Source organism: Mustela erminea, chromosome 14 (assembly GCF_009829155.1).
Source record: "Mustela erminea isolate mMusErm1 chromosome 14, mMusErm1.Pri, whole genome shotgun sequence".
NCBI classification, from domain to species: Eukaryota; Metazoa; Chordata; class Mammalia; order Carnivora; family Mustelidae; genus Mustela; species Mustela erminea.
This window is the reverse complement of record NC_045627.1, coordinates 90,282,333-90,306,768: the sequence shown is the minus strand read 5'-3', so window position 1 is coordinate 90,306,768 and position 24,436 is coordinate 90,282,333. Positions and strand designations below refer to the sequence as shown.

Sequence of the window (24,436 nt, the reverse complement as noted above, 5' to 3'; positions counted from 1 at the left end):
AAATTAAAAAAAATGAACATTGTTGTGAAATAAGACCATTTTCCAAGAAGTCAAAATTAATGTAGCAAGTTTTATGTCTGTGATGCCTTCAGAGCAAACCCCAAGTCCTTTTCCCAGCAGCTTAGAAGGAGATGAGGGCGTGCTCGGGACGAGCAGCGCTGGAGGCACCGGCAGGAAGCTGACTCGGCCAGCCAGCGGGTGCCACCTCCCAGCTGCCGTGAGGAAGGACACAGTTTGGAGGGAGCGTGTGGGACGCTGCCCAAGTGGCTATGGTTGGCGTGGGAGTCCCAGTGTGGCCACGGAGAAGCTGGCGGCGCGTGTAGCCTTCTGCCTGGGAGCGGGAGGGCCTCCTCTGGACAGGAGCCTAGAGGCACGACGCCCGGGTGCACGCCCTGCTCACCCCGACTGTGTGACCACGGCACGCTTCTCATTCTGATTTTATTCGTTGTCTTAGCCGCGACTGACGGCGTTTTTTATTCAGTCGTAACTACCCATCCGCTGAGTGTGATGTTTTAATAGCAGGTTCTCTGGGTTTTTCTAAATCTTGGTAGTGGACACGCTTGGCTTGTTCTTGGGTGAAGTTGGTAGAACCTTCCCAGAAAGGAAATTCCCCAGAGCATCGTTGGTGTGGGTGACGTTTGACGAGAACAAGGTTATCAGAAAATGCCGTGACGAGGATGCCGGGCTGTCCCCCCGCGGGACATGCGCTCTCCTCGCGGAGGTCACGGTGGCCAGAACCCGCAGCCATCCCTGCCTCGCGCACTCACCGCTGAAGTGAAGCCAAATGTCACCGTGTCCCCTTAGCACTGTCGAGTCTCTCGTTCTGTCGAGGAAGGGACGGGTGACACGTGATGTTGGGGAGGCGATTCCGATGTTCAGTGAAATGTCAGTCCAGCTTGGGGAAGGCCGAGGAGGGGTGCGTGAGGAGGAGGCCATTGCCACCCACAGCGAGCTCCCGGGCGAGCAGCCCCTGGGACTCGGAGAAGTGTCGTGTCCGCGCGGCTCCCCGCTCGCTCGCAGGAGTCCCCGGGCCTCGCTTTCATAACGAGGCGGTGATGGGGTGTGAGGAGCCGCTGCGGGACTCCGGCCTGCGTCCTGTGACCGGGAAGGGCCAGGGCCTGGTGCAGGGAGCAGACCCTGTGTCCCTGACACCGTGACTCCCCAGAAAGGCAGAGTCTCCCAAAGCCCAGAGCCACGGTCAAGATGGAGCCGTCGGGACCTTTGTTCTGTGAAGACAATGCGTGGCGGTCCTGGGCCTCGTTCCGGTGTTGGGAACAGGCCTCCCGAGGGCCAGGTCTCCTCTCCGAGAGGCTGGACAGACGGCAGCCGGGACTCCGGACGGGAGCCCAGCTCCGCGCGCGGCTGCAGCGCGCCTTCCTGCTGCTCTTTGGAAACGGGAGAGAGACGGACGCGCAGGACCCGGAGGCCGGGGGAGAGACGCTGTCCGGAGTTCGGACGGAGGGCGCCGGTGACCGCTCAGAGCGGGACAGGCGCACACGGCCCATGGACCCCCATCAGCCAAAACACCCTCCCCGGGCGCTGCGCGGAGGGCACAGCCCAGAAGCCGCCTCGGCCGACCCCGCCGCCCCGCCCCTCCTCCCCCTTCCCTCCCCCCCCCCGCCGCCCCGCCTCTCCTCCCCCTTCCCTCCCCCCGCCGCCGCGCCTCTCCTCCCCCCTTCCCTCCCCCCGCCGCCCCGCCTCTCCTCCCCCCTTCCCTCCGCGGGAGGAGCGGGGCCCCTTCTCCCAGCGACACCGGCTGTCCGGTGCCAAGCTGCCCCCGTCGGTGGTCCGGGCCGTGCGCTCTCAGCGTCCCGACCTTTCTCCGGGTGGCACCCACACGTCCAGCGTCTGGACCGCCTTTTGTCTGGAATGACACTGCGAGGCCACAGCCTGAGGGTCTCCCTGGGGGATGGCAAAGCCACCACGTCCAGGTGCTGATTGGACATGAGTGTGTTTCCTCAACGACAAGTCATGGCTGTGGGCAGTTGTGGCCTTGTCCGCAGGAGCAGACATCACCTGGACATCCACGCACTCTTCCCTGAACCAGCGCCATCGGGGTGGGCGCTGCGCCCGGGGTGGCCAGGGCGGAGAGCGGGCCGGGGAGGGAAGATGGCAGCACCTCCTGGGTCTCCTGGGCTCTCAGGACTCCACGCACGACCCTACGTCCGCCACCCCCGCTGTGGGTCTTCCCTCACTGAGCCGTCTGCGGCACCAGCTGGCTGTCCTCCAGGTTAACTCGGTCGGACACTGTCTGCCTGCAGACGGCTCAGACCCCGCACGCAGGTCAGAGGCTCGGTCCCCGAGACCACCCCCTCCCCACTGCGGACCCCAGTGTCCAGTCCAGGCTGTCCCCTCTGCTGGTGTTGGCTGGCTGTGCATCAGAGATCCCCGTGACCCCTCCTCCGGCTGGATTAATTCGCTAGCGCAGCTTGTGGAACTGGGAAGCTCTGTATGTACTAGATTTCCGGTTCACTGTAGAGGGGAACAGCCCGGGAACGGCCGGCGGAGGAAGTGCAGGGGCGAGGTGTGGGGGGGGGCGAGGAGCTTCCACGTTCTCTCCCGGATCCACCCCTGCCAGCTCCATGGGGTCACCCACAAAGAAGGCCTCTGGTCCCCCTCCTTTTGGGTTTTCGTGGAGGCTTCACGGTGTAGGCACGATTGACTAAGTCATTGGCCGTTGGTGACCCCCCTTCTATCCTAAGAGCTGTGAGGGGGGTGTGGAACGTTCCAACCCTCTAGTCACAGGGCGGGTTCTCTGGCCACCTGCCCCCATCCCTGTGGACTGTCCCCAAGTCATCTCTTTGGCATAAAGGGCTGGTGATGCGACTAAGAGACCATCTCTCTGCTCTCGTGTCTTAGGCGATCCCCAGGATTTGGGGAGTGCTGTGCCAGAAACAGTGACAAGACCAAATATGCCTTTCTTACTGCAGATCCCACTATCACAGGACAGAAGGCGGCAGGGAGGCTTTTACCTTCTCCTCCATTACTCTGTGCCCCTTACCCAGCCCGCCCGTGCATCAGCCAGAGCTCCTGCGCGCTGCTGGGCCACCCCTCCCTGAGCAGAGGAGGGGTGAGGACAGGGAGGGAGGGGCAAAGGGGGCCCAGACCCTGCTTTTCGGTCCAGGCCGTAAGCCCTGCGGGGAGACCCGGGGAACGTCAGGCTCTGTCCCCTCAGGACAGTCCTCCTGGGTCAGGCAGGTGGGGGGAACAAATCAGGTGGAGAGAGGGAAGGACCCAGTGGGAATCTTTGGATACTCCTAGAGCTACAATGTGGCCCTCGGGGTCTGCAGTCCTCAGGTGCCCCTGGGACCCCTGGCGCGTCCTGTAGCGGCCAGGGCAGCCTCACTAGACAGGATCCAGGTTCTCCTCTGTGAGGGCTGCTGAGGTGGGGGATGTTCTGTCCCAGCCTGGAATAACTGTGATGTGCTAATGACATCCTCTGGGACACGGGGACAGTTAAAGAGAAGAGGGAATGTGGCAGCTCTCCAGATACTGTGTAGCGTGATTAAAGAAGGCGAACGTATACATATTACTTAAAATGTGCATAAAATGATACATAAAATTAATTTTGCATGTTACAGCTGGCTCCGTCTCGTTGAAACCAACCGTAACAAGTGGACGGGCAGACTTCTCCCGGGGGACCACGCTATTTACCCTGCCACCAGCTCTGTGCCTCCAGTCCACCCGTGTCCCCATGGCACCGAAACTGGGTTCTTTGTAGCCTGGATGGAAACGTGCCATGTTAATTGTCCTCGCTAGGCTTTCTCCCTGGCAATACTCCCCTCCTCGGTGCCTAATTAGGTCCTCGCTTCCCCTCCTCGGAGCTGGGTGGGGATTCCTGCCTACACTGTTAGGTTTGGGTGCTGGCCCTTCCAGTGACTCGGATGTGGGAGTGGTGTCCCTGGACTCAGCTCCGGGAGCTTACGGAGCCTGCGTGTCCCCGAAACAGCTGGCTGACCCAGAATCTGTGGAGAATTGTGCCAAATATGTCCCCGGTGTGAGTCTCTTCCTAGAGTTCACAGCAGCGCGTGGGGCCGGGGGCAGGTCCCTCGGGAAGTCAGTGGTAGAATGAACCGCGAGCACCTGCGGGGGGAAGACCTGGGCCTTGCTGTGGGGCGGCGTGTCTCCGAGTGTGGGGGCCGCAGGTTTCATTGGGGACCGGGCTCAGCAGGCTGGTGGCCCTCAGCGGCAGCGCCTGGTGCTGGAGAGAGCGGACTTGCCCTGGCTGCTCCGGTCTGGGCTGATGTGACGCCTGGTTTTCTTTGAGAACCAAGACCCTGCCAGGAATTCAAGTGGGTCCCCCAGGCCCTGCCGGAGGTCGGTCCGATGGGGGCCTCCCCTGCCTCCGTGTCTCCACTAGAGGAGGCCAGGAACCTGGGGCCCCTCACACTAGTCAGCCTGGCCCTGGGCGCTGTTTCAGCACAGACCCTAATTCCCTGCTGGCCAGACCCACCTGCCAGACCCTTCTGTCGAGGCCTCCTGTCCAGGCCCCCGCTTGCACCCCGCTTGGACTAGTGGCTAGGCCGTCTAGTCCAGATTTGGGTGTCCAAGCCTGTTTGCCCAGACCCACCGGGCTATAAGCCACTTGTCCAGATTACTGCCCCAGTTCACCCATGAGCCTCACCCACCCAGGCCCGCCTGCCCAGACCCACTGGCCTCCCTTGAGCACAGCGTCAGGTCAACACGAGATTGCTTCGTAGCTGCCGAGGAACCAGAGTGGGAACGCTCTTGAGCCCTCGGACACTGCATGACAGGCCGTGGACTGCCCAACCAGGGAGCAGTGGGTATCTCCCCTCGTCTTCAGCTTCTTATTCTCAAGTCCCCTCCACGCTGCTGACCAGAACTTTCTCAGGACCCAGCACCCTGCCTGGGTCTTAGGGAGACGAGTGACTTAGAGTCGACCACCTAGGAGGCCAGCTGCTCCGCGGTAGGACAGCCTCCCAAAGCCAGGTGGGAGGGCGCGGAGCTGATCTGAGGCTGGGCCCCTTCACGGACCTTGGTCCAGAGCCAGCTCTGCTCTCCGCCCATGCCCATAGCCAGACGGACAGCGCTCCGAGCCGCTGGAAACCTGCATTTCCACGGCCCAGCTGCCTGTGGGATGAACGGGAGTGTTCCAGGACCGTGTCCTGTCCGCAGAGCCCGGTTAACCACTCCCTTCCCGGTAAATATCTCACATTGCCGGCTGCGTCCTTGAGTGGCCATAGGGATGGCTGTGCTGTGTTTGGTGGCATCGGGTCTTGGTTTTGAAAACCCAGAGAGCAGGTCTTCCAGGGAAGAGGGAGGTGGTGGGGGCTCGTGGAGGCAGGTGTCCCTGGTGCGGGCACAGCTGCTGTCTCACCTGTTGGAAAGCCTCCTGGAACACTTAGTTCTTCCTCCCCTTTGGGATTTGTCCTGCTCCGTGTCCCAGGGGAGCAGCAGGAGCGATCTGGATGCCTGTGTGTTAGGAAGGAGGGATGTCTAGGCAGGGGGAGCAGGAAAGCCGGCAGGGAAGCTGCGGCCAAGACCGGGGGCCCTGGAGCATGGATCGCACCCACCCCTTCACCCCGAGTCAGGCAGTTAGGAGCTGCAGACAGCCCCAGCAGAGGCGCAGCCTCAGAGAGGGGTCGGGACAGGCTGAGCACATTATCTAAGGACTGAGAATGTGCGGCCTGAGTCCCGGACCACCGAGCGTGGGAGCCCGGCTTGGGTGCACCTGCCTGTGAGGGGAGGGGCAGCAGCAGGACTATAACTGGGGGCCTGGCCCCAAACTGAGAAATGAAGAGAAAAGAACAGAAAGTGGAATAAAGGCTGGGAGGGATTTAGGAAACCATCTGGGACTAGACCCTCGTCCATCAGCCTCTTAAAGATGAGGATGGCAAGACCACGGCTCCGCAGGCTGGGGTGCTCCAGGCACAGAGGCCGAGCCGCACTGGAGGCCAGGTCTCTGCGCCCCCGGACGCCCAGCTGAGTGCTCTCTCCCTCCAGGGCTCCAGAGGAGGGAGCAGGTCAGTCAGCGCTGGGGGTGGGGCTCTGGGGCTGCTGGGGAGCCGTGGGGGGGACATGGTGCCCGGCCGCCAGGGGCCGTGGTGCCCAGGAGGACTGTTAGCTGCAGCAGGTTTGGCAGAAGTCGTTCTCTGCCCCATCAGGTGAGGTCGGGGCTCCTGGGCAGACGCGGTGGGGAGGGGCTGACAGGAACGCAAGGAGCCAGAGCTGCTCTGGAATATTCCGCTCAGGCCAAGGGCCGTCAGCCACCACGGACGAGCCTGCCGCCGGCAGCTTCGGACCCGCAGTCGGAGAAGCTTCCGCAGCCGCATGTGGGGCCGCGTGGGCCGCCATGGGCACCAGGAGCGTGAGTGGGCACAGGGCAGTGACAGGAGGAGCTCGGCGCCTGCTGTCCCCCCAAGCTGCTTGCCCCTGACCTGGCAGGAACCACCGTCCCGAGAAACCGGGTGCTGATGAGCACGGGAAAACCATCCCCTTCAGCCCCCTGAGCGCACAGGCTGGGCCATGGGGTGCCCCGACAAGGGCTGCGGCTGCCGGGAGCACAGCCCCCAGACAAGCCAGGTGCCCGCCCTCCCTAGAGCTGCGTCTGAGTAGGGAGGAGCCGTGTTGCTCGGACAGGGCTTGTGGTCCCCGCCAGCCCAGAATCCCATCCGGAGAACTCGGTTCAACGTAATTACCTTCGGCTTAAACTCTGTACTAACTTCCGGTGCCGAGGAGTAGCTCCCGACAGAACTCGTAGCTCCTTCTGGCGTGCAGAGGCGGAGCAGGGCCCACCCAGGCACGCGAGGGCAAGGACAGGATCCGAAGTCCGGCGCCCGGTTGCCAACCCTCCCCTCGACTTCCAGCCCCTGCACGGACTTGGGCAAAACCCCTGTGGGCCCAGGAGCCCCTGCCTCTCAGAAACACAGGGACCCGGCAACTTGCCTCCAAGTCCCCTTAACGGGGTTGGGGTGGGGTGGGGTAGAATAATGCACATTTCCCTTCCAGCCCGTCCTATACACAGGATGGAACTGAGGCCACCTGGATGAGGGGAAGCTCCCAAGGTCACCTGAAGGTCAAGGACAGGCCCAGAGCTGAAGGCGATGTCAGCCAGAGGGCGGGTCACCATATTCTACCTTCGTGTCTAGGCCAATGGTGGGCAGTGCGTGTGGGCCCGCTGCTTGGGGTTTGGGGGACTTCTGGCTGGAGGCGGGTTCTCATGCTGGTGCCCAGGACAGAGAGAGGCCACAGTCTGCCACAAACCCAGAAGGTGCAACTCCACAACTCCACAAACTCAGCATCTCATAATTCTGGAGGTCAGAAATCCCACTGCGTCTCACGGGACACAAATCCAGGTGTGGGTGGGGCCGCCTGCTCCCCGAGGTCCGGGGAAGACCCGTCGCCCATCCTCCGTCCCGGAGACCCACACATGGGGTCCTCCCTCCCCCGCCCCCGCCTCACGTGTGTCTGACCTCTGCTTCCGCGACCTCTCCTCTAACTCGGGCCCTCCTGCCTCCCTCTTGCACGCAGACAATCCAGGATCATTTCTGGTCTCAGGACAGTGCTTCCCACAGCTGCAAAGCTGCCCTTGCTGTGGGAGGTCACACATTCCCAGTCCCAGGGATTAAGACGTGGACATTTTAGGGAGCCTCATTCTGCCTACCACACCCACGGCCCTGGCCCAGCCGGCATGCAGATCCGTCAGACCATCTCCGCACCCCTCTGGGAAGGATCCTGGTCTGTTCAGAATCCCAGAACGCAGGGTTCAGCCCCCAAGCCCTCTGCACGGCCCATGGGAAGTGTCTGGCTGGGCAAGGAGGCAGAGTCCGGTTAGAGGGTGTCCTCTATGCAGAGCTGAGTGTCTGGTGCTGGCTTGCTTTGTCCTGACGGTGCACAGCTGTGCATGGCCGGCTGGGCACGGGAGCAGTGGGTCACCAGGGATGAAGGCAGGGCCTAGAGGTAGCTCCTTATCGGTCAGACGTCCCTTGTTAGAGGAAAACCAATAGCCACAGGTGGTCAGTACATGTGGGCTTTCCTGCGCAGTCCCACCGCTTCTGGAATCCGGGAACCCTGGCCTGCAGGGCTCTGGGAGGCCGCTGTGGGAAGCTGGGGCCCAGGGATGGGGGGACTGGCCCAAGGAGAAACGTCCAGGAGCCCAGACCAGAAGCGGGCCTTGCTGCCCCACCCCGGCCCACCTTTGGGACAGAGCCAGAGGCTGGGCCGGGGGCCTTGCGCGGCCGCATTCTTTTGGCCACTGCTGGACCCGGGTTCCTGTGCACGGAGCCTTACAGACCCACTCATACACGTTAGGGACCCCAGCCTTTCTTTGTTTTGTTTTTCTTCACTTCTTAATCTTTCCCCCTCTCTGATGCCCTCCTCAGAGATGGGGTCTTCAAATGGCCTCTTACTCCATTTGGAAATTTCAGATTCCTAATATGAAAACACAAAGCTTAATTCTTTGTTCTTCTAGAAACAAACTGGAGAATGTGGGCAGAGCTGCTAAACACAGTGGCCCGTTTAATGTCTCGGATGTACGAGAGTAGGATGTGCCGATGTCTCCAAGTCCTGGGAATCAGCAATGTGTACCGGGAAGCCCCTCCAAATCATGTGGTCCCCTGTGGGCGGCCAGAGGTCCCCAGAGCGCAGGGTCACACGGAGGAAGCTGGTGTACCAGGACGAGCTTGGACCCCCAGGGCCGCATTGAGCTGCCCGCTTTGCTCAGCTCTGCTGTCCCTACCCCATAGAAGGACAGTCAGAGGAATATTTACCCGTTAGCTGAATGGGAAAATAGGAGAAGCTCTGTGAAGCTGCCCAGAAAACCAGACACGGCCATTATGACTTAGATGGGACAGAAGTACCTTTGCCAAGGTGAGGATTTCGGGCCCCAGGGGCTTCTGGGTCAGGTCGCACGCCGCTGATTTCTGAACTCCATGTCTTTGCGGGGAACTGAGGCGCGTTTTCCACTCAAACAGGTGTGTGGTCTGGACGGGCGACGACCGGGTTTTCTTCTTCAACCCGACGATGCAGCTGTCCGTGTGGGAGAAGCCCCTGGACCTGAAGAACCGCGGGGACCTGAACAGGATCATCGAGGACCCGCCCCACAAGCGCAAGCTGGAGGCGCCCGCACGTAATGAGCAGCGGGGCCGCGGGCGACCGTCCCCCGCATGGATCCCTCATGCTCGGGCAGGGACGCGGGGGCGGGGGGGTCGCCTGGCTGGGCCGGAAGCCAATTTCTAAAGCGCTGTGTTCGCTCTTTGAGAATGTAGTCGCTGAGGTTTTGCGGCACTTTCTGCCGGAGACATTTTCTTCCAGGGTGGTTGGGGCTTTCTGTCCGCGTTTGGTGAAGCGGTTAACTCAGAGGAGGCTTTCCCGGTCCTCGGCTTCCTGAAGCCCCCGCCCCGGTCATTGGCCAGCGTTTACTTTGTATTCCAAATGGTTCGTGAACTCCGCTTGGGAGACCAATGTACAGGCAGGAGCGCGTTTCCTTCCCCCTCACAGCCCCCGTCCGAGCTGCGAACGGACCCGTCCCTTGTTTGTTCCAAGGGCGCTTGGCTTCCCGGGAAGGCAGGTGTTGGCGGGGAGGGTGCGTTCCCGCCCGAGGGGTCGGGCGCCGGGCGGAGAGGCCGCCGTGTCTGCGAACCACCGTGGAAATCCCGCTTCCCCGGAGCCGGAGAAGAACGGTTAGCCTTTCCGGCAAGGGTCCTTTCCCATCAGATGTGATGTGTTTTTTATTAGCTGCGGTGTTGGGAAAGCCCGCTCGCCAGGCACGGGGGTTGAACAAGGGTTGGCTTCGCCTGGAAACTCAGAGTCCGGAGCGGCCTCCCACCCGAGAGGCGCACACGTGCCTGAGAGGCCAGGAAACTGGATCTTGACCCCTTGAAAGAGGGTTTTGTTTTATTTTTACGGGATATTTTATTGAGTTTGCAATGATGATTTTTATTCTCATGATAGAGAGCCGACGCACGACAGTATCTACCCATGGTTTCAGTCAAAGGCGGAGGCATTTAACTGGAACTTTAGAAAACCGTGTTTGGAAAGTTTTCTAAACATTTTTAACCACGCCAGGAGCCTGGAAAACGGTGCTCTTCAATGCGGGCGTGGTGTGTTGGGGTCGGGGGAGGCAGGTTTCATCGGTTTGTTTCACCTGAGTTGACGAGAACATTCTCCAGTGAGCCCGGGGCAGCCCCCGCTGGGACAGGAGGTGTCTTAGGTGCATATGTAATTGCATCTGTGGAAACGCAGCTGCACGCAGGGACAGGAAGCGTTGGATTGTGGTTTTGTCTCCTCCTCTGATTGGGTGGCGTCCATTTTTATCTATTTATTTATTTATTTATTTATTGTTGTTGTTGTTTTAAATTTCTTTTCAGCGTAACAGAATTCATTGTTTACGCACCACACCCGGTGCTCCATGCAATACATGCGCTCCTTAATACCCACCACCTGGTACCCCAACCTCCCACCCCCGCCCCTTCAAAACCCTCAGTTGTTTTTCAGAGTCCATAGTCTCTCATGGTTCGTCTCCACCTCCTAGTTCCCCCAACTCCCTTCTCCTCTCCATCTCCCCTTGTCCTCCATGCTATTTGTTATGCTCCACAAATAAGTGAAACCATATGATAATTGACTCTCTCTGCTTGACTTATTTCACTCAGCATAATCTCTTCCAGTCCCGTCCATGTTGCTACAAAAGTTGGGGATTCGTCCTTTCTGATGGAGGCATCATACTCCATAGTGTATATGGACCACATCTTCCTTATCCATTCGTCCGTTGAAGGGCATCTTGGTTCTTTCCACAGTTTGGCGACCGTGGCCATTGCTGCTATAAACATTGGGGTACAGATGGCCCTTCTTTTCACTACATCTGTATCTTTGGGGTAAATACCCAGGAGTGCAATGGCAGGGTCATAGAGAAGTTCTATTTTTAATTTCTTGAGGAATCTCCACACTGTTCTCCAAAGTGGCTGCACCAACTTGCATTCCCACCAACAGTGTAAGAGGGTTCCCCTTTCTCCACATCCCCTCCAACACATGTTGTTTCCTGTCTTGCTAATTTTGGTCATTCTAACTGGTGTAAGGTGGTATCTCAATGTGGTTTTAATTTGAATCTCCCTGAGGGCTAGTGATGATGAACATTTTTTCATGTGTCTGATAGCCATTTGTATGTCTTTATTGGAGAAGTGTCTGTTCATATCTTCCGCCCGTTTTTTGATATGATTGTCTGTTTTGTATGTGTTGAGTTTGAGGAGTTCTTTATAGATCCTGGATATCAGCCTTTTGTCTGTACTGTCATTTGCAAATATCTTCTCCTATTCTGTGGGTTGCCTCTTTGTTTTGTTCACTGTTTCCTTGGCTGTGCAGAAGTTTTTGATGTTGATGTAGTCCCAAAAGTTTATTTTGGCTTTTGTTTCCTTTGCCTTTGGAGACATATCTTGAAAGAAGTTGCTGTGGCTGATATCGAAGAGATTACTGCCTGTGTTCTCCTCTAGGATTCTGATGGATTCCTGTCTCACGTTGAGGTCTCTTATCCACTTCGAGTTTATCTTTGTGTATGGTGTAAGAGAATGGTCGAGGGCTGCGTCCATTTTTAAAAGGGATGTGTCATTGAAAGGTTTGAAAACAAATCCTCATAGAAAACAATCTCCCAAGGCCCAACTCACAGGGCAGCCGAGCACGGCCCCCCTCAGCCTCACGAGACCCTCCAGTCCCACGAGACCGGCCGAAGGGCAGCCGCCGCAGCTGCGAGTGGGTTGGGTTGGTCACAGACAAATAATGCAGAGTTCCCTTAGCTCACGCTGGAGATGACTGGGTGCCGCTCTCCCTCCCTTCCTCCCGCCGCCCGCCCGCCTACCCCCTTCCCTCCTTCCCTCTTTTTCCCCCAAAGCACTGGCAGGCACGAGAAAGGAACTCATTAAGGCGGTGCACGGCTGCCCTGTGGCTTCTGTCCTTTGGGCCCAGTGACACCAGGTCTAGGAGAGACAGAGGGGCGTTGGCAGAACTCGGCACTGAGCCTGCCGCCGTATCAGGCCAGGGGAGGACTGGGGTGGGGGGCAGGTGGAGGATAAACCGAGGTGTATGAAACGCTGCGAGAGTTTGTTTGTGCAGAAACTGGGTTCCCGTGGAGCAGGGCCACATCGGACACGCACCTGGTGCTGACGGGAACCGGGGAGAGGCGGGCAGAGAAGGTGGGATTGGCCTTAGCTCCGAGCCCCCTTGGCGGTCTGCGACTGGCCATTCTCGGCATCGTGAGTGATGCTGCAGCCCTGAGACATTCACGGGCCTTGGTTTCAGTTTGCTTAAGTGGACCTCCCAGGTCTCAGAGCCCTGGCAGCCTAATGGCCTCTTGTTTAATTAATTTAACAGCAGGATCTAAATTACCCGGTTCACAGATCAGTGCTTCATCTCACGCACTGTACTCAGGAAAAGTAGAATTGAAGCTGAAGTCCAACAACACAACCACAACCAAAATATCAGATTAATTGGGATTTGCTACAGCACACACTGGTCTTCCATTAACTTATCACAACGCCCCTAACCACTCTACCGAGATAGATAGACTGATATCGTTAGGTGTAGTTACAAAACAAGTTTTAACCATGCTGCTTCTTGTAAAAAGAGGACAAGACTTTGTTAAAGGAGTGTTGTGGGATTTTAACCAGAACCTTAAAGATATGCAAATGACTGCGACTCCCGACTTCTTGTTGCGGGGTAGAATTGACATTTCTGGGAATAATTTCTGATTTTCTAAGATCCACCCACCCAAACTGTTTCATTTGCTGCCAGACAATTAGGGCAGGAGGTATTTCTGGAGGATTAATTAGCGATTAGTGGGCAGAGTTGATGACCTCCAGCCTTCGGCAAGTGACACTTCTCCCTGTCTGTTCATCCATCGTGACTCATCAAATGATTTGACCCTGATTATTTCGAGAACCGGCTCTAGGGGAATTGTTCTTGGTGGAGAATTTTGTTTTTCACATTTTGCTCAACTCCAAGACATTACGGATCTGAATATATTAATACCTGTTTCTAGTCTGAAATAGGACAATTAAGCATTCCGGTTGATACCGGTTATTTTTCAAGAGGCAAATGAAGTAATTGAATTTTATCCAAGAGCGGCCACAGGCCGGGGCTCCGGCCTCTCGACGTGTGTCTGCGTGCAGGGGACACATGGCACGGTGTTGGGGGCGCTGATGCTGTGACAGCCTCGTGGAACAGGGTTCAGAACTGCCAGATGTGCTAAGCCACTCATCACTCAACAGAGAAGGGAAAAGTCCCCTCTTGATTCTGTTAGCGTTGCTGAGGGACTCAGACAAAGACCTGAATTATTTCCTAATTATCTTGCGTGCATCCAGATTTTTTTCCGGGTCTAGAAGCTCTGCCCGCTGAGCGGAAGGGCACCGGGAAGCCGGGCCGACGGGCGTTCGGTGCAGCGGACGGGGGAGGGGAGGGAGCTCTGCCGGGAAGGTGCGCGTGCAGCCTGGTCACTTCCATCAGCTCGGCCTCTCGAGGCGGGGCCCCGTGGGAACTGCGTGATCACGGGTTCCGTGGCTTCGCCCCACGCCCGTTTGTTACGCCGCGCGAGTCCCGGTGGAGATGGCGAAGCCGTGTTTCCTGGCCGCCTGGTTTCTGCCCTCCGGGCTCCTTGTCCCCCCTTCAGGGACAGCAGGACGGTGACCTCAGATCTTTCTGGCAACTCTCCTGCCTTCCTCCTCCCCTGGGAAGGAGGGTCCTTATGATTACACCGGGCTCACCTGGGCGGCGCAGGACGCTCTCCGTCCCCAGGTCGCTGCTTGCCGTCTGGATCCTCCTTTGCTGTAGAACCTGATATGTTCACAGGTGCAGTGACCGGCCACGGCCATCCTGGGGGCCATCATTCTGCAACCCACCGGCTTTATACGCATTTATAGAAGAGGGAATTAAAGGAGATGGATTAACTAACTTGCCCCAGGTCCCATATCTCTCCAGTGTGTGGGGGCAGGTCAGACCCCGCATCCGAGGAGGGACAGCCTTACCGGGCTTCTCCTGAGCCATGAGCCTGTGATAAGAACGCGCTTCTGGAAAGTGTTTTGCTCCCTGTGCCTGACATACCCATGACCAGGGGCGGGCAGCCTTGTCCTCTCAGCCACTTTGTCCCCAACCTACCGCAGAGGTGGCACAGATGTCACTTGGCCTCAGTTCCTCTGTAAACATTTTAGTCATTTATATTCAAGACGAGTGTGCATTGGTAATAATGTTCATTTTGCAAGTAGGACATAAAACCGTCCCTGTGAGTAAACACAGCTGTGGCTCGAGAGAGGCTGGCTCTCCCAAGCTGTATTTGCCCAGGGAGAGCACACGAGTCTCAGAGCCACAGTGGGACCAGGTGTCCAGGCTCAGCTGACAATGTCCCTGCTGACTGTCCGTAGCCCACGGTTGGCATCACCTGCCCCAAAAATTGAGTTGAGGAGAGCCCCCCCCCCATGCAGAGTTCCCCCATCCCAGCTGTTTGGGAGGGACCTGACCTTCCCACGGGACCCGCATGCCACGCTTCACAACACCCATGGGCCCCTGGCCTGTGCCGCCTCTTTGCAGAGTGACTGGTGCAGGACCCTGGAGCCAGCAGATGAATGGAGACACACAGGACATCCACCCTGGAAGGGGCCTGCAGGGAGCTGATGTGCTTCAGCAGAAGCTCCCAGGCAGCCGGATTGGAAGGGGCAGGCCAAGTGCCTGGGCCTCGCGGGGTCTCCATGATGCCCTGTGACACTCAGCCCTCCTCTGCTGCAGCCCAGTGGCCAGATGGCGGGGCCCCTCCGGGTTTCAGATGTGCCACTGAGTGAGCACCGATCCCGGGGCTGTGTCCCTTCTGTGCCTTTGGGCCACATGCAGCTGTGGGACAGGAGAGGCCGGGGGAGCGTTTTCCAAGTGGTTTCTCCCAGAACCTAGTGCTTCGGGCTGTCTGCTCCGCTGCGATCCAGGCGTGAGGGCGCACGGGGAGAGAGGACAGCAGTCCCCGTCCAGACCAGTCACTGTGAACTTGGAGGCTGGACTGACCAGCCCTGGGCGGGACCCCGGCCCCAGCCACGAGCAGAAGGCCCACGGGCAGTGACAGGAAATGACAGCCGTGTCGTGGGGCAGGAGGAGAGGCCGCGGGTGGACAGAGCAGTGGGAGTCCCCAGACCAGTGGCCAGGGGACTTGCTGACGCAGGGCCGCTCACGCTGTACCGCAGGCAGCAGGGAGGGGCACCCACCCGGGAGCCCCGTGTCTTGTGGGGCTCGGGGAGGGGGAGGAGCCTGGGCAAGCTCTCAGTGAGCCTCGGGGGCAGGGGATCGCCGTCAGTGCAGCGTTTCTAGGTGACCAGGCAGCCCGTCCCTCAGGGTGACTGACCCTGGGGTCCTGCTGGCCCCCGGCCTAGAGACCTCTCCCAAGGATTCTGCCCCCTCTGGGCCGTGTAGAACTCTGCCCGGCTCTGCTCAGGCCTAACTCTCATTCTGCACTTTTTCACAGGTTGACTATGACCTGCCACGAGCAGAGAACGCAGAGGCCGATTTGGGTGTCAGGAGGCTCCCTGCTAGCGGGGTCCACAGAGCCACAGTGCGGGGCCTGGACCTACCCAGTGTGATTCCCTCCGGTCCAGCAGTGCAGGCTGACGCCCCTCCTGTCTCTGCCACCTGCTGTGGGCCTGCCTGTGCAGGGGGAGCAGGGAGGAGGGGAAGGAGCGGGAAGCAGGGGGAGGAAGCAGGGGCGAGCGGGGGAGGGAGGAGGGGAGGTCCATGCAGCAGGACACCTGCTGCCCAGTCACAGCTCCGAGCCAGTAAACGGAGCGTGTGCTGTGTGCTGTGTTCTGTGGACTGTTCTAGCACAGTTTCCAGCCGGTCGGTCAGAAGTCGGGGTGCCCAGGTCGTGGGGGCCCAGCGCTGCCTCCAGGCTGTGAGTGTCAGAGTCCCGTCGAATTGTTGCACTTCGGTCCTGGCTGGGACCCGAGAGCCGGAAGCACGGCTGCTGCTCCAGGAGAGCACCAGAAAGGCAAGGCAGCCCTGCTGCTTGGCTTCTCGTCCCAGCGCCCATGACCGTGCCCCCGGGTCTGCTGCCCCAACTCCCCCACCTTGGGCAGCTTCTGACCCAGCCATGGGAGGAGAGGTTCCTGGGGGCGCTCGCCCAGCTAGGACAGCACCCCTGCCTTGCCCCTCTTTTTGCCGAGGGCAGCCAGAGTCTTGGGGGTCTTTCTGTCTTCTGCACCTTGGGAGGAGCCACGGTGCGTTTTCTTCCCACGGTCTCGGAAACATCACTCTCGGAGGTCACGGGACAGGCAACTCTCACACGAGTGACTCGTCTGCTGCGAGGGTCACAGGTTTCAGCAAGCGGGGAGAGCGCGGTCTGCAGGCGCTGGGTGGGGACGTCCCGTCTGAGGCAGAGCCCGTGTGGGAGGCCAGTGCGTGCCGGGCCAGAGGGACCTGCATCCAGGCCTGGGGACATAAGTGCAGGGCTGCGGTGGGCCTGGAGGCTGGGGCAGGGACCGGTGGGCGTGAGGGTGGCCCCAGGCTCAACGTGCGGGGCGGGGGTGAGGCCGAGAGGCCAGGAGGGGAGAACCGGGCGGAGCAGGCAGGGGAGTGAGCCTCCTGGGCTTCGGGGTCAGAGGCCAGGAAGGGACTGATGCCGGCGTCCCAGAGGGGCCCCGTGGGAAGAGCGTGTGGAGAGGCAAGAAGGTGAACTTGGCCGCAAGTGAGCTCATTTCTCACACGGGTTCTTTCCGGTGGCTCTCAGTGAGGAGGGGCTTCTGTCCCCTGGAGGGGCGTTTAGCAATGTCTGGAGACCGTTTGGGGGTCACGCCCGGGACCTGTCCCCGCTGATCCTGGCACCTGCTGAGCATCCGCTCTCCAGCTCACAGGACGGCCCGGGTGTTGCTGCGTGAGGCGTCCTGAAGGTGCCACTAAGGGGTGGACACCAGCCTTCCCGGAGCTGGCGTCCCGAAAGCCCGCCCCTCCCCCAAGCACGCACCCCTGTCCCACAGGGAGCCCCACTCCGCTCCAAGTTCATGTGCGCAGGGTCCCTGTCCGTGAGGCCCTTCCTGGGCCAGCATCTTCCGGGGTGGGACACTCCTGGGGCCAGTTCTCCGTCCCGTCCGTGTCCCCCTGCATCCCAGGACGCTGGAGTGCACACGGCGTGGCGTGGCTGCTCACGGGTGGGGGGCCCCAGAACCGGGATGAGGGCTGGGACCGACACAGGCTTCCAGAGCCTGACTCCCTCCTTCCGCGGCCAGCCCCACGCTCAACACTGGAAGCAAACTAAGAGTGGATGGGGTTGAAGGCTTCGCCGGCTTCCAAACACGGCGCTCTCTGAGGCGGTGGGCAGTGTTGTCCTGGCGGGGCCTCTTCAGGAAGGCAGGGCCGAGGGAGCTGGTGGTCCGGGGGACGTGGGGACCTGGGAGTGCCCTGCAGAGCCCAGCCCCCCTCACCTCTGCATGCTAGGGACGGGCGCATGGGACAGTGGTCCCCGGGCGTGATGGATGCAGAGAGAGAAGCGGGCTCGAAAGCAGTGTGATGCCGGGGAGCGTGTGGACCATCCGTGTGTCAGGACTGAAGTAATAACGTTCTAGAACTAGGTTGAGCCTTGTATTTTCCCCTCCCTTTTGGAGACAAATATGAAATGCTGAAACCCCTTTATATTTTCCATTTCAAATCTCATCAAATATTTACCAGACCAGTCTCCTCAGGATGTAAATAGGGGACCTGTCGTCAAAATCAGTTTGGGTTCTGGAATTAGACACGTGGTCCGGAGTGAAGTCAGTGCCATGTGCAGGGGAGGGGAAGGCGGCGGACAGAGGAAGGGACAGGGGCCTTGGTCTGCTTGCGAGTGCATGAAGGCACACGTGACATAGAAGGTCTCTGCTAGGGCCTGCCCGTGGAGGGGCTGGGAGATGCCCACTGCCCATTCTCTGTCCCCTGGCTTTGCTGGACGATCGGGCGGCTTCTAAAGGCCTTCTCTGCTCAGAAGGGCAGCAGCTTGCTCTTCTGCCGGAACATACAAGGAGCGCCGAGGGAAGCTGGTTCCAGGGCTTGGTCTGTGTCCCTCGTTCCCAGATGACTGTTTGAAAGGGAGTGCGTCTTGGTGGTTTGCCAGAGTGATGGGCGCAGACACTCCCAACTCATTAACCTGATTTTCTTCCAGCCGACCACAGCGACGGGTCTCAGTCTGAGGACGGCAGGGGAGACCGGAACCTGAGGACCAAGAGGAACCGGTAGGTGACAAGGCCTTTGGCTCTCACGTCTTTCTGCCGCAGGCAGCATGGAAAGAAAAAAAAGGTTCGTTTTGATTTTCATGACTGAGAAAAGAGCAGATTTAACCAGTAAGCAGAGGTGGGAGGGTCTCAGGTTCTGTGTCGCTGACGGCTCTGGGTGCCCCGTGCCTTGGTGGGCAGGTGTCATGGTGGCTCTAGGCACCAAGGACACTGGACCGCGTCCGGCCTGCACCAGCCCTCCCCAGGGCCCATGTGCCCTGTCCGGCCTGGCCTCTGAGCCCTGGAGACACACACGGAGCCCGCTGGGAGCCTCGGGTGCCGTGTGTTGGGTGAGGGCGTGTCCGGCAGATCTTGGGTCGGACTTGGGGGCCTTCTGCGCACATGGTGATGTTGGACAAAGTCATTCACTGCGACCTCAGATTTCCGGTCTGCACGAGGTTGCAGGAGCTCCCAGTGGCCGCCCGAGGTGGCAGGTGAAGGGGGAAGGTTGTGCTGGTGACGGCGGGCACGCTCCGTGCACGCTCCTCTCTCGCGTGTGCCACCCTCTGGCTGTGGCGGCAGCACCCGTGGCCCGGAGACCCGCCGCCAGCCCCTCCCGTAGGCCGCGGTCTGTGGCTCCTTTCCTCCTGAGTCCCACACAAAGGGGTGAAACTCAGTGTTTGTGTGTCTACGCTCCCGGAAAGGCGGCAGAAGGCACGGCAGAGCTGCGCGGCCACCGTCTCCGGCAGGGAAGCTGGGGGATCTAAAAGACCACCTGTGAAAAAAGAGTCACGGGCCACTTCTGAGTTCAGGGGGTGCCCGCTGTCTGGCCAGAGCCCGGGCCTCCCCATAGCCCAGCGGACACATGCAGCCACGGCCTGCTGCCCACGTATCGGTCCTCTCACAGGTGGCCTCGGCCTGTAGCAGGGGCCACGTGCCCGTGTCAGGGGCGTCAGCGTTCTGGGTATGTGGGCATCTGGGGCGCGCGGTCGGTTAAGCGCCCAACTTGGTTTTGGCTCAGGTCATGATCTCAGGGTCACAATCTCAGGGTCGTGAACTCAGGTCATGATCTCAGGTCATGATCTCGGGTCATGATCTCAGGGTCGTGAACTCAGGTCATGATCTTGGGTCACAATCTCAGGGTCACAATTTCAGGGTCGTGAACTCAGGTCATGATCTCAAGGTCCTGATGAGACTGAGTCCTGGTTGGGCTCCACGCTCAGTGGGGAGTTTGCTTGAGACTCTCCTGCCTCTGCCCCTCCCCTGGCTCACACACACGCACGCTCTCCCAATTAAATAAATAAATCTTTAAAAAAAAAAAGTGTCTTAGAACCCCAAGCCCATTCAGGAAGCAGGAGCTGCTGGAGCCCAGCCCCCGCTCCGCTCAGTAGAACAGAGCCTCCCACTGAAAGTCAGGGGATCCACAGGCACCGTCGCTGTCCCCGGCAGGCGCAGCGCAAGGACGGCCGCCATGACGGGCCGCAGGCAGGTGGTGGGTCAGCGGCTGTGCGGTGTGGAGGGTGCTGGGGTTGGCGTTGGCCAGGATTCCAGCAGCATCTTGTAAAAACTGGTGTTTGTCTAAACAGCGTCACGAATGGAAAATGTGATGGTTGTAAAGAAAAACCGTGCCCTGTGTATGTGAGGAAAACGAACCTCACATCATTGACTTATGACGATTTCTGGTTAAAACCATTCTGCGGTCATCATTTTTATGCCCTTGATTATTCTTTGTTTTTTTTTTTTATTTTTAAGATTTTTAAGGGTCTTATTTTTCAGTCATCTCTCTGCCCAACATGGGGCTCCGGCTCACCAGGCTGAGATCAGGAGTGGCGCGCCCCACCGACCCGCCAGCCCAGAACCCCATGGCCCTGATGATTCTTTAAGTCTATGCTGTGTAAAGTCTTAAAAATACAGCTTCAGTATCATTTCTACCAAAAGATAGTTTCTTAGAAGAAGTGACCCCTGCCCACAGGAAGAGAGGAAAATCCATCCTGGCCTCCTCAGCCCTCACGGGGGCCTCCTGGCAGCAGACGGCGGGAGCCCGGGCGGTGGGCCCTGGCACCTGACCGCAGTCAGGACGGGACTCTCTGCGGCGGACGGACAGGGTAGGAGGCACCAGCCTGCAGCGTTCTCCCTGACCAGCTTCAGGCCCCTTCATTTCAGTGCCGTTGGGCCTTTCCCTGCCACACACCCCTCAAAAATTCATTCCTCTGACCACCACTTGGGTATATTGTAATTTTAACGGATAACAAACAGACACCACGGAACTTTCCAGAAACAATTCCAGGGTGGGTGAGCACTGTCGTCCCCTAGACAGGGGAGCGGTCCCGGTGCTGGGAGGGGGGCTCTCCTACCTGGGGCGACAGGGACACGCACTGCAGTTGCCTGGGCACGAGGTTCCCTGTGGTGCGGGGCTGAGCACCCCCCGCCGTGTCCCACCTTCTTAGAAAGTCACCTTGGGCATCAAAGGACACTTGCATGCGGCCAGAGTTTGGACGTCGAGTGCCTCGCTGGGCCAAGGGCTCTGGGAAAGGGAGCGAAGTGTCATGTCTTTATGTCCAACCACGGGTATCGGCCACGCCGGTCTCCGTCCCTCTGGTTAAATTCACGTAGAATCTTGGAAACAAGACGCCCTTTCCGAGGCACCGGGCGTTGGGAACTCCAGCCGCTGGGTGACCACGTGGAGCTCACGAGGGAGGAGAGGCTGGCCAGGAGCCGGAGTGTCTGGGCCGTCTGTCTACACGGCCTGCTTTCTCTCGCTCTCCCGAGGGACTGGCCTTGAATTCTGATCAGTGGCATTTAAGAAACGTCAGAACATTAATTTTGCTGTTATCATCCGAGGGCTGTCTGGGATTAACCAGCAGCCTTGGACCCGACCCCGAGGACTCCGGCGGAGCCGCCCTGCTCTCCACCCGCGCGTCCGTCCTAAGCTGCGGGTTCCACCATCCAGGCAGCTCTGCTCTTCCCGGATCCTGGGAGGAAACGTCCCCTCTGTGTGGGGACGCAGCTGGACGGGGGACCTAGAACGCTCCACCGGCTGCTCCTTCATCTCGGGGCCGTTCACATCCACCACCTGTTGTGTTCGCCCCGCAGGCTCCCCCGGCCGGGTCTGCGTGGCCCTCGCTCAGAGCTGATTGCCCCAGGTGGTCACCCCGCCAGCGCCAGCCCCGCGTGTCTCTCTGTCTTCCAGAAGGTTGTTGTCCATCTGTTCAGGCTCTTGCAAGCCCCTGATGGCCTCTGTGTGTTTCTGATTAGCGGGTTCTGGCGTATGCAGCAGGTATACAGTAGTATGCAGTAGTATACAGTAGAACAGGCCTCCAGAGGATGGGCTGAAGTCCGTCCCTGAGGGCCCCCCGTCTGCATAGGTAACAGAACACCTCCTCATCCAGAAGCTGCCACGTCTTCCCACGCTGCGCCGCTCACTGGCAGCCACGTGCGGAAGCAAGGCAAGAAGCCACACGCTCGCTCTGGACGTGGCTCTGCTCCTGCGTCCCTCTCGAACCCTCACTGACTCCCATCGGCTGCGCGCGCCCTTCCGCGATGGGCGTCCATCCGCTGATCGGTCGCTCAGGGCTGAGTGACGCTTTCCCCGAAATTCCCTGGGAAGACAGTACGTCACGAGGACGGGCTTTCGGATTACTAAAACGTTTAAACGAGCCGGCGAGCGCCTCTCAGGGAGCCGGCGGCGGCCTGTCCGACGGGCCGCGCTCGCGGTACACCGGCCTCCGTCCTCCCTGGGAGCGGAAAACCGATGGCGCCGCCCGGGCTTCCGCGGCGCCCGCAGGAGCTGCCGCCTTCTCAGGCGCGGTCTGGTCTTCGTTCAGACCTGCTTCCCGAACGGGCCGCCTGTGTTTAGAACTCAGGACTTCTTTCAGATAACTGAACTGAAGTATTATAGGGAGTCAGCAGAAGGGAGGCATTTAGTCGAAAATTCACAAGGAAATGATCTGCGAAACACATCAGAGAAGAAGTTGTCCGCGGCGCGGGTGGCCTCCAGCCCTTCCAGGAGGCGCCCGCCTTCACCTGTGGATAGACGGGGAGACGCCTCTACGGAGCGGCGCCCTGGAGCGCGGCCGGGGGGCCTGGCTCCTTCAGGGATGACGGGCCCCACGGCCTTGGCATAGATTCCTTGTCCTGTGGGCGACCAAAACAATCTCTTGGCTTGGAATAGTGTTTGTCTCTAAGTTTGTAGATTTTGTAGTTGGTGAGTTTGGGGGACACTTTGGATACAAGTGTGAAAGTTGACCTTACCCCAGGAAGCCGTCATGTTGCGTGGAGTGTTTCCTTGGGGTCGGACGCAGTTGAGCTGGAGGCGACCAGAGCGTAGAATCAGCAGGAAGTACCTTGTCCCTGGTCTACTTGCTCCAAATATGGCCTGAGTATTCTTCTCCTGGCAAACCACGGGGGCCAAGGAACACTCCAGGCAGGTCCTCTGGACAAGGCTGGGTCACGGGGTTGAGACCTGCCCCCAACAGTTCCACACCCCACCTTGGGGCACCTAGGGTTGGGAGAATCCATCTAGACCAAAAAACAACACTATCGTCCAAAAGACAAAAAAAAAAAAAAAAACCTTATTTGAAGTCTGGGGGTTGTGGAGGCACTGTCCCTGGGACTGCCCCCAGGTTGAGCCACATCCCGGAGAGCCAGCTGCGGAGGGTAGAGGGAAACACTCGTACTGTGGTCAGGAAGCTGCTGGTCACAAAGGCAAGTGACGGCCAGTGAGTGTGGGCAGCAGAGGGCTACACGCCATGGAGACAAGGGGGAGCGAGCTGTGTTCACATCCACACACAGGGTTTCTAGGATCCCAGAAAAATTAGCTGCTCAGAAAGTAAGAGTGTTGCTTCTTTGAAATGCTCTAGAATGAGGCTGGGAAATAGGCAGACTTTAAAATACACTTGCTACCAGAGTATGTCTGTAGTTGACCGTATGGGGTGAGAACGGTCTGCATCCCGGGAGCAGTGTGGGAGCCTCGACCCTCCGGGGACTTCCTAACACGGGCACGGCGCGTGGCCCCTTGGCCTTGCGTGGCGAACCAGTCGTTGACACCCACTTGCTTTCTGAGCCGTTCTTTGTGCACAGCTCCTGAGTCGGGTTGGTCAGTGGTTCTGTGAAGAGACCTGTGGCTCTGTGAACGGTACTGAGTCTGCGCCCCAGGTCATCAGGGCCGCCTACGCCGCTGACCTGGTTGTAGCCACCTTGGGGATGGCGTGTGCAAGCCTTGGTTGGGATTTTAGTTTGCTGTTTTAACCCGAACTGCCATTTATTTGCTGTCCAGAAAGAATTATAAACGTACGTATTTCTGAAAGGGGAGACCAGATGTCGGCATTCACAGTGAGCCCCGGGAGCACGCCGGACTGCCCACAGATGCGCGGCCGCTGCCCCTGGCCTTTTGAGGGGGAGGCAGAGTTATCTAGGCAGCGTCCACACAGCCAGCCCTCACTTGGAGGTGCACCCGAAATCCAGCCGGGGGAGCCAGTCCGGGTCGGCTCCAGGCCCCCGCCCCGAGTTCCCGTGCTGGTCCTTCATCAGGCCTCTCAGCCGACCTTGCCTTCCTGGATCTCTGCTCCCGCAAGGATCTTGGCACCCGGGCGTCCTCTCTGACTGTCACACAGCGGGGGCCCAGGAGAGCTGGCGGGGGGTCCCCGGGACCGCGCTGGCAGCGGGCATGTGAACTCTGAGATGAAGCCGTGGTGTCTTCCCTCGTGTGGGAGGAGGGCCTGTTGTGGAATCCTCTTCCACGAGGGGCCCCTTCGTGCTGCCAGGAGCCCACACACGGCGTGAGCAGGGGGGGCTGGGCTTTCCCAGCCCCCCAGGACCGCCACCAGGTGCCCAAACATAGGCCAGGAGGGCACACTCCCACGTGGAAAGAGAAGCTACGTTAGCTAGCGCGCTAATCCTGCAAATGCTAAGCACCTGCTGCATGCAGTGCCGTGTGCCCAGGCCCTGCCATGTGGTCTAGGCCATCTACTTCTGGGAGCTTCCCATGGCTCCATCTCTCTGATGGACTGGAAGCTTTCGGGGACAGTGTGAGCCCCACATCCCCTGCCAAGATACAAGGACCTTCCATGAAAGGCCAGGGCCCTGGGAAGGCAGAGCGGACAGAGGAACAAACACGGGGCCATGTCCCCAGATCATAACCTGCCCCCAGCTCTCCCCCACGGACCCTCCTCTCTTCTGGGCACACGTGGAGTGAACATCAGTGGCCGCCCGCCACGTGGGACGCCGGGGACCTGGGCCAGGCATCTCCTGCTCTGGCGGCTCTGGCCGGCAGGGAACACGAACAT

At 59.4% G+C, this 24,436-nt stretch overlaps 1 protein-coding gene across 1 annotated transcript in view; it reads left to right on the top strand.

Annotated features, from left to right (window-relative positions):
• TCERG1L (transcription elongation regulator 1 like) overlaps positions 1–24,436 on the top strand; it is a 179,171-nt gene that overhangs the window by 124,209 nt on the left and 30,526 nt on the right. Inside the window, exons 7-8 of the mRNA XM_032312719.1 lie at positions 8,934–9,088; positions 18,104–18,173. Coding sequence (XP_032168610.1) covers positions 8,934–9,088; positions 18,104–18,173 — 225 coding nt within the window. The remainder of the gene's footprint in view (positions 1–8,933; positions 9,089–18,103; positions 18,174–24,436) is intronic.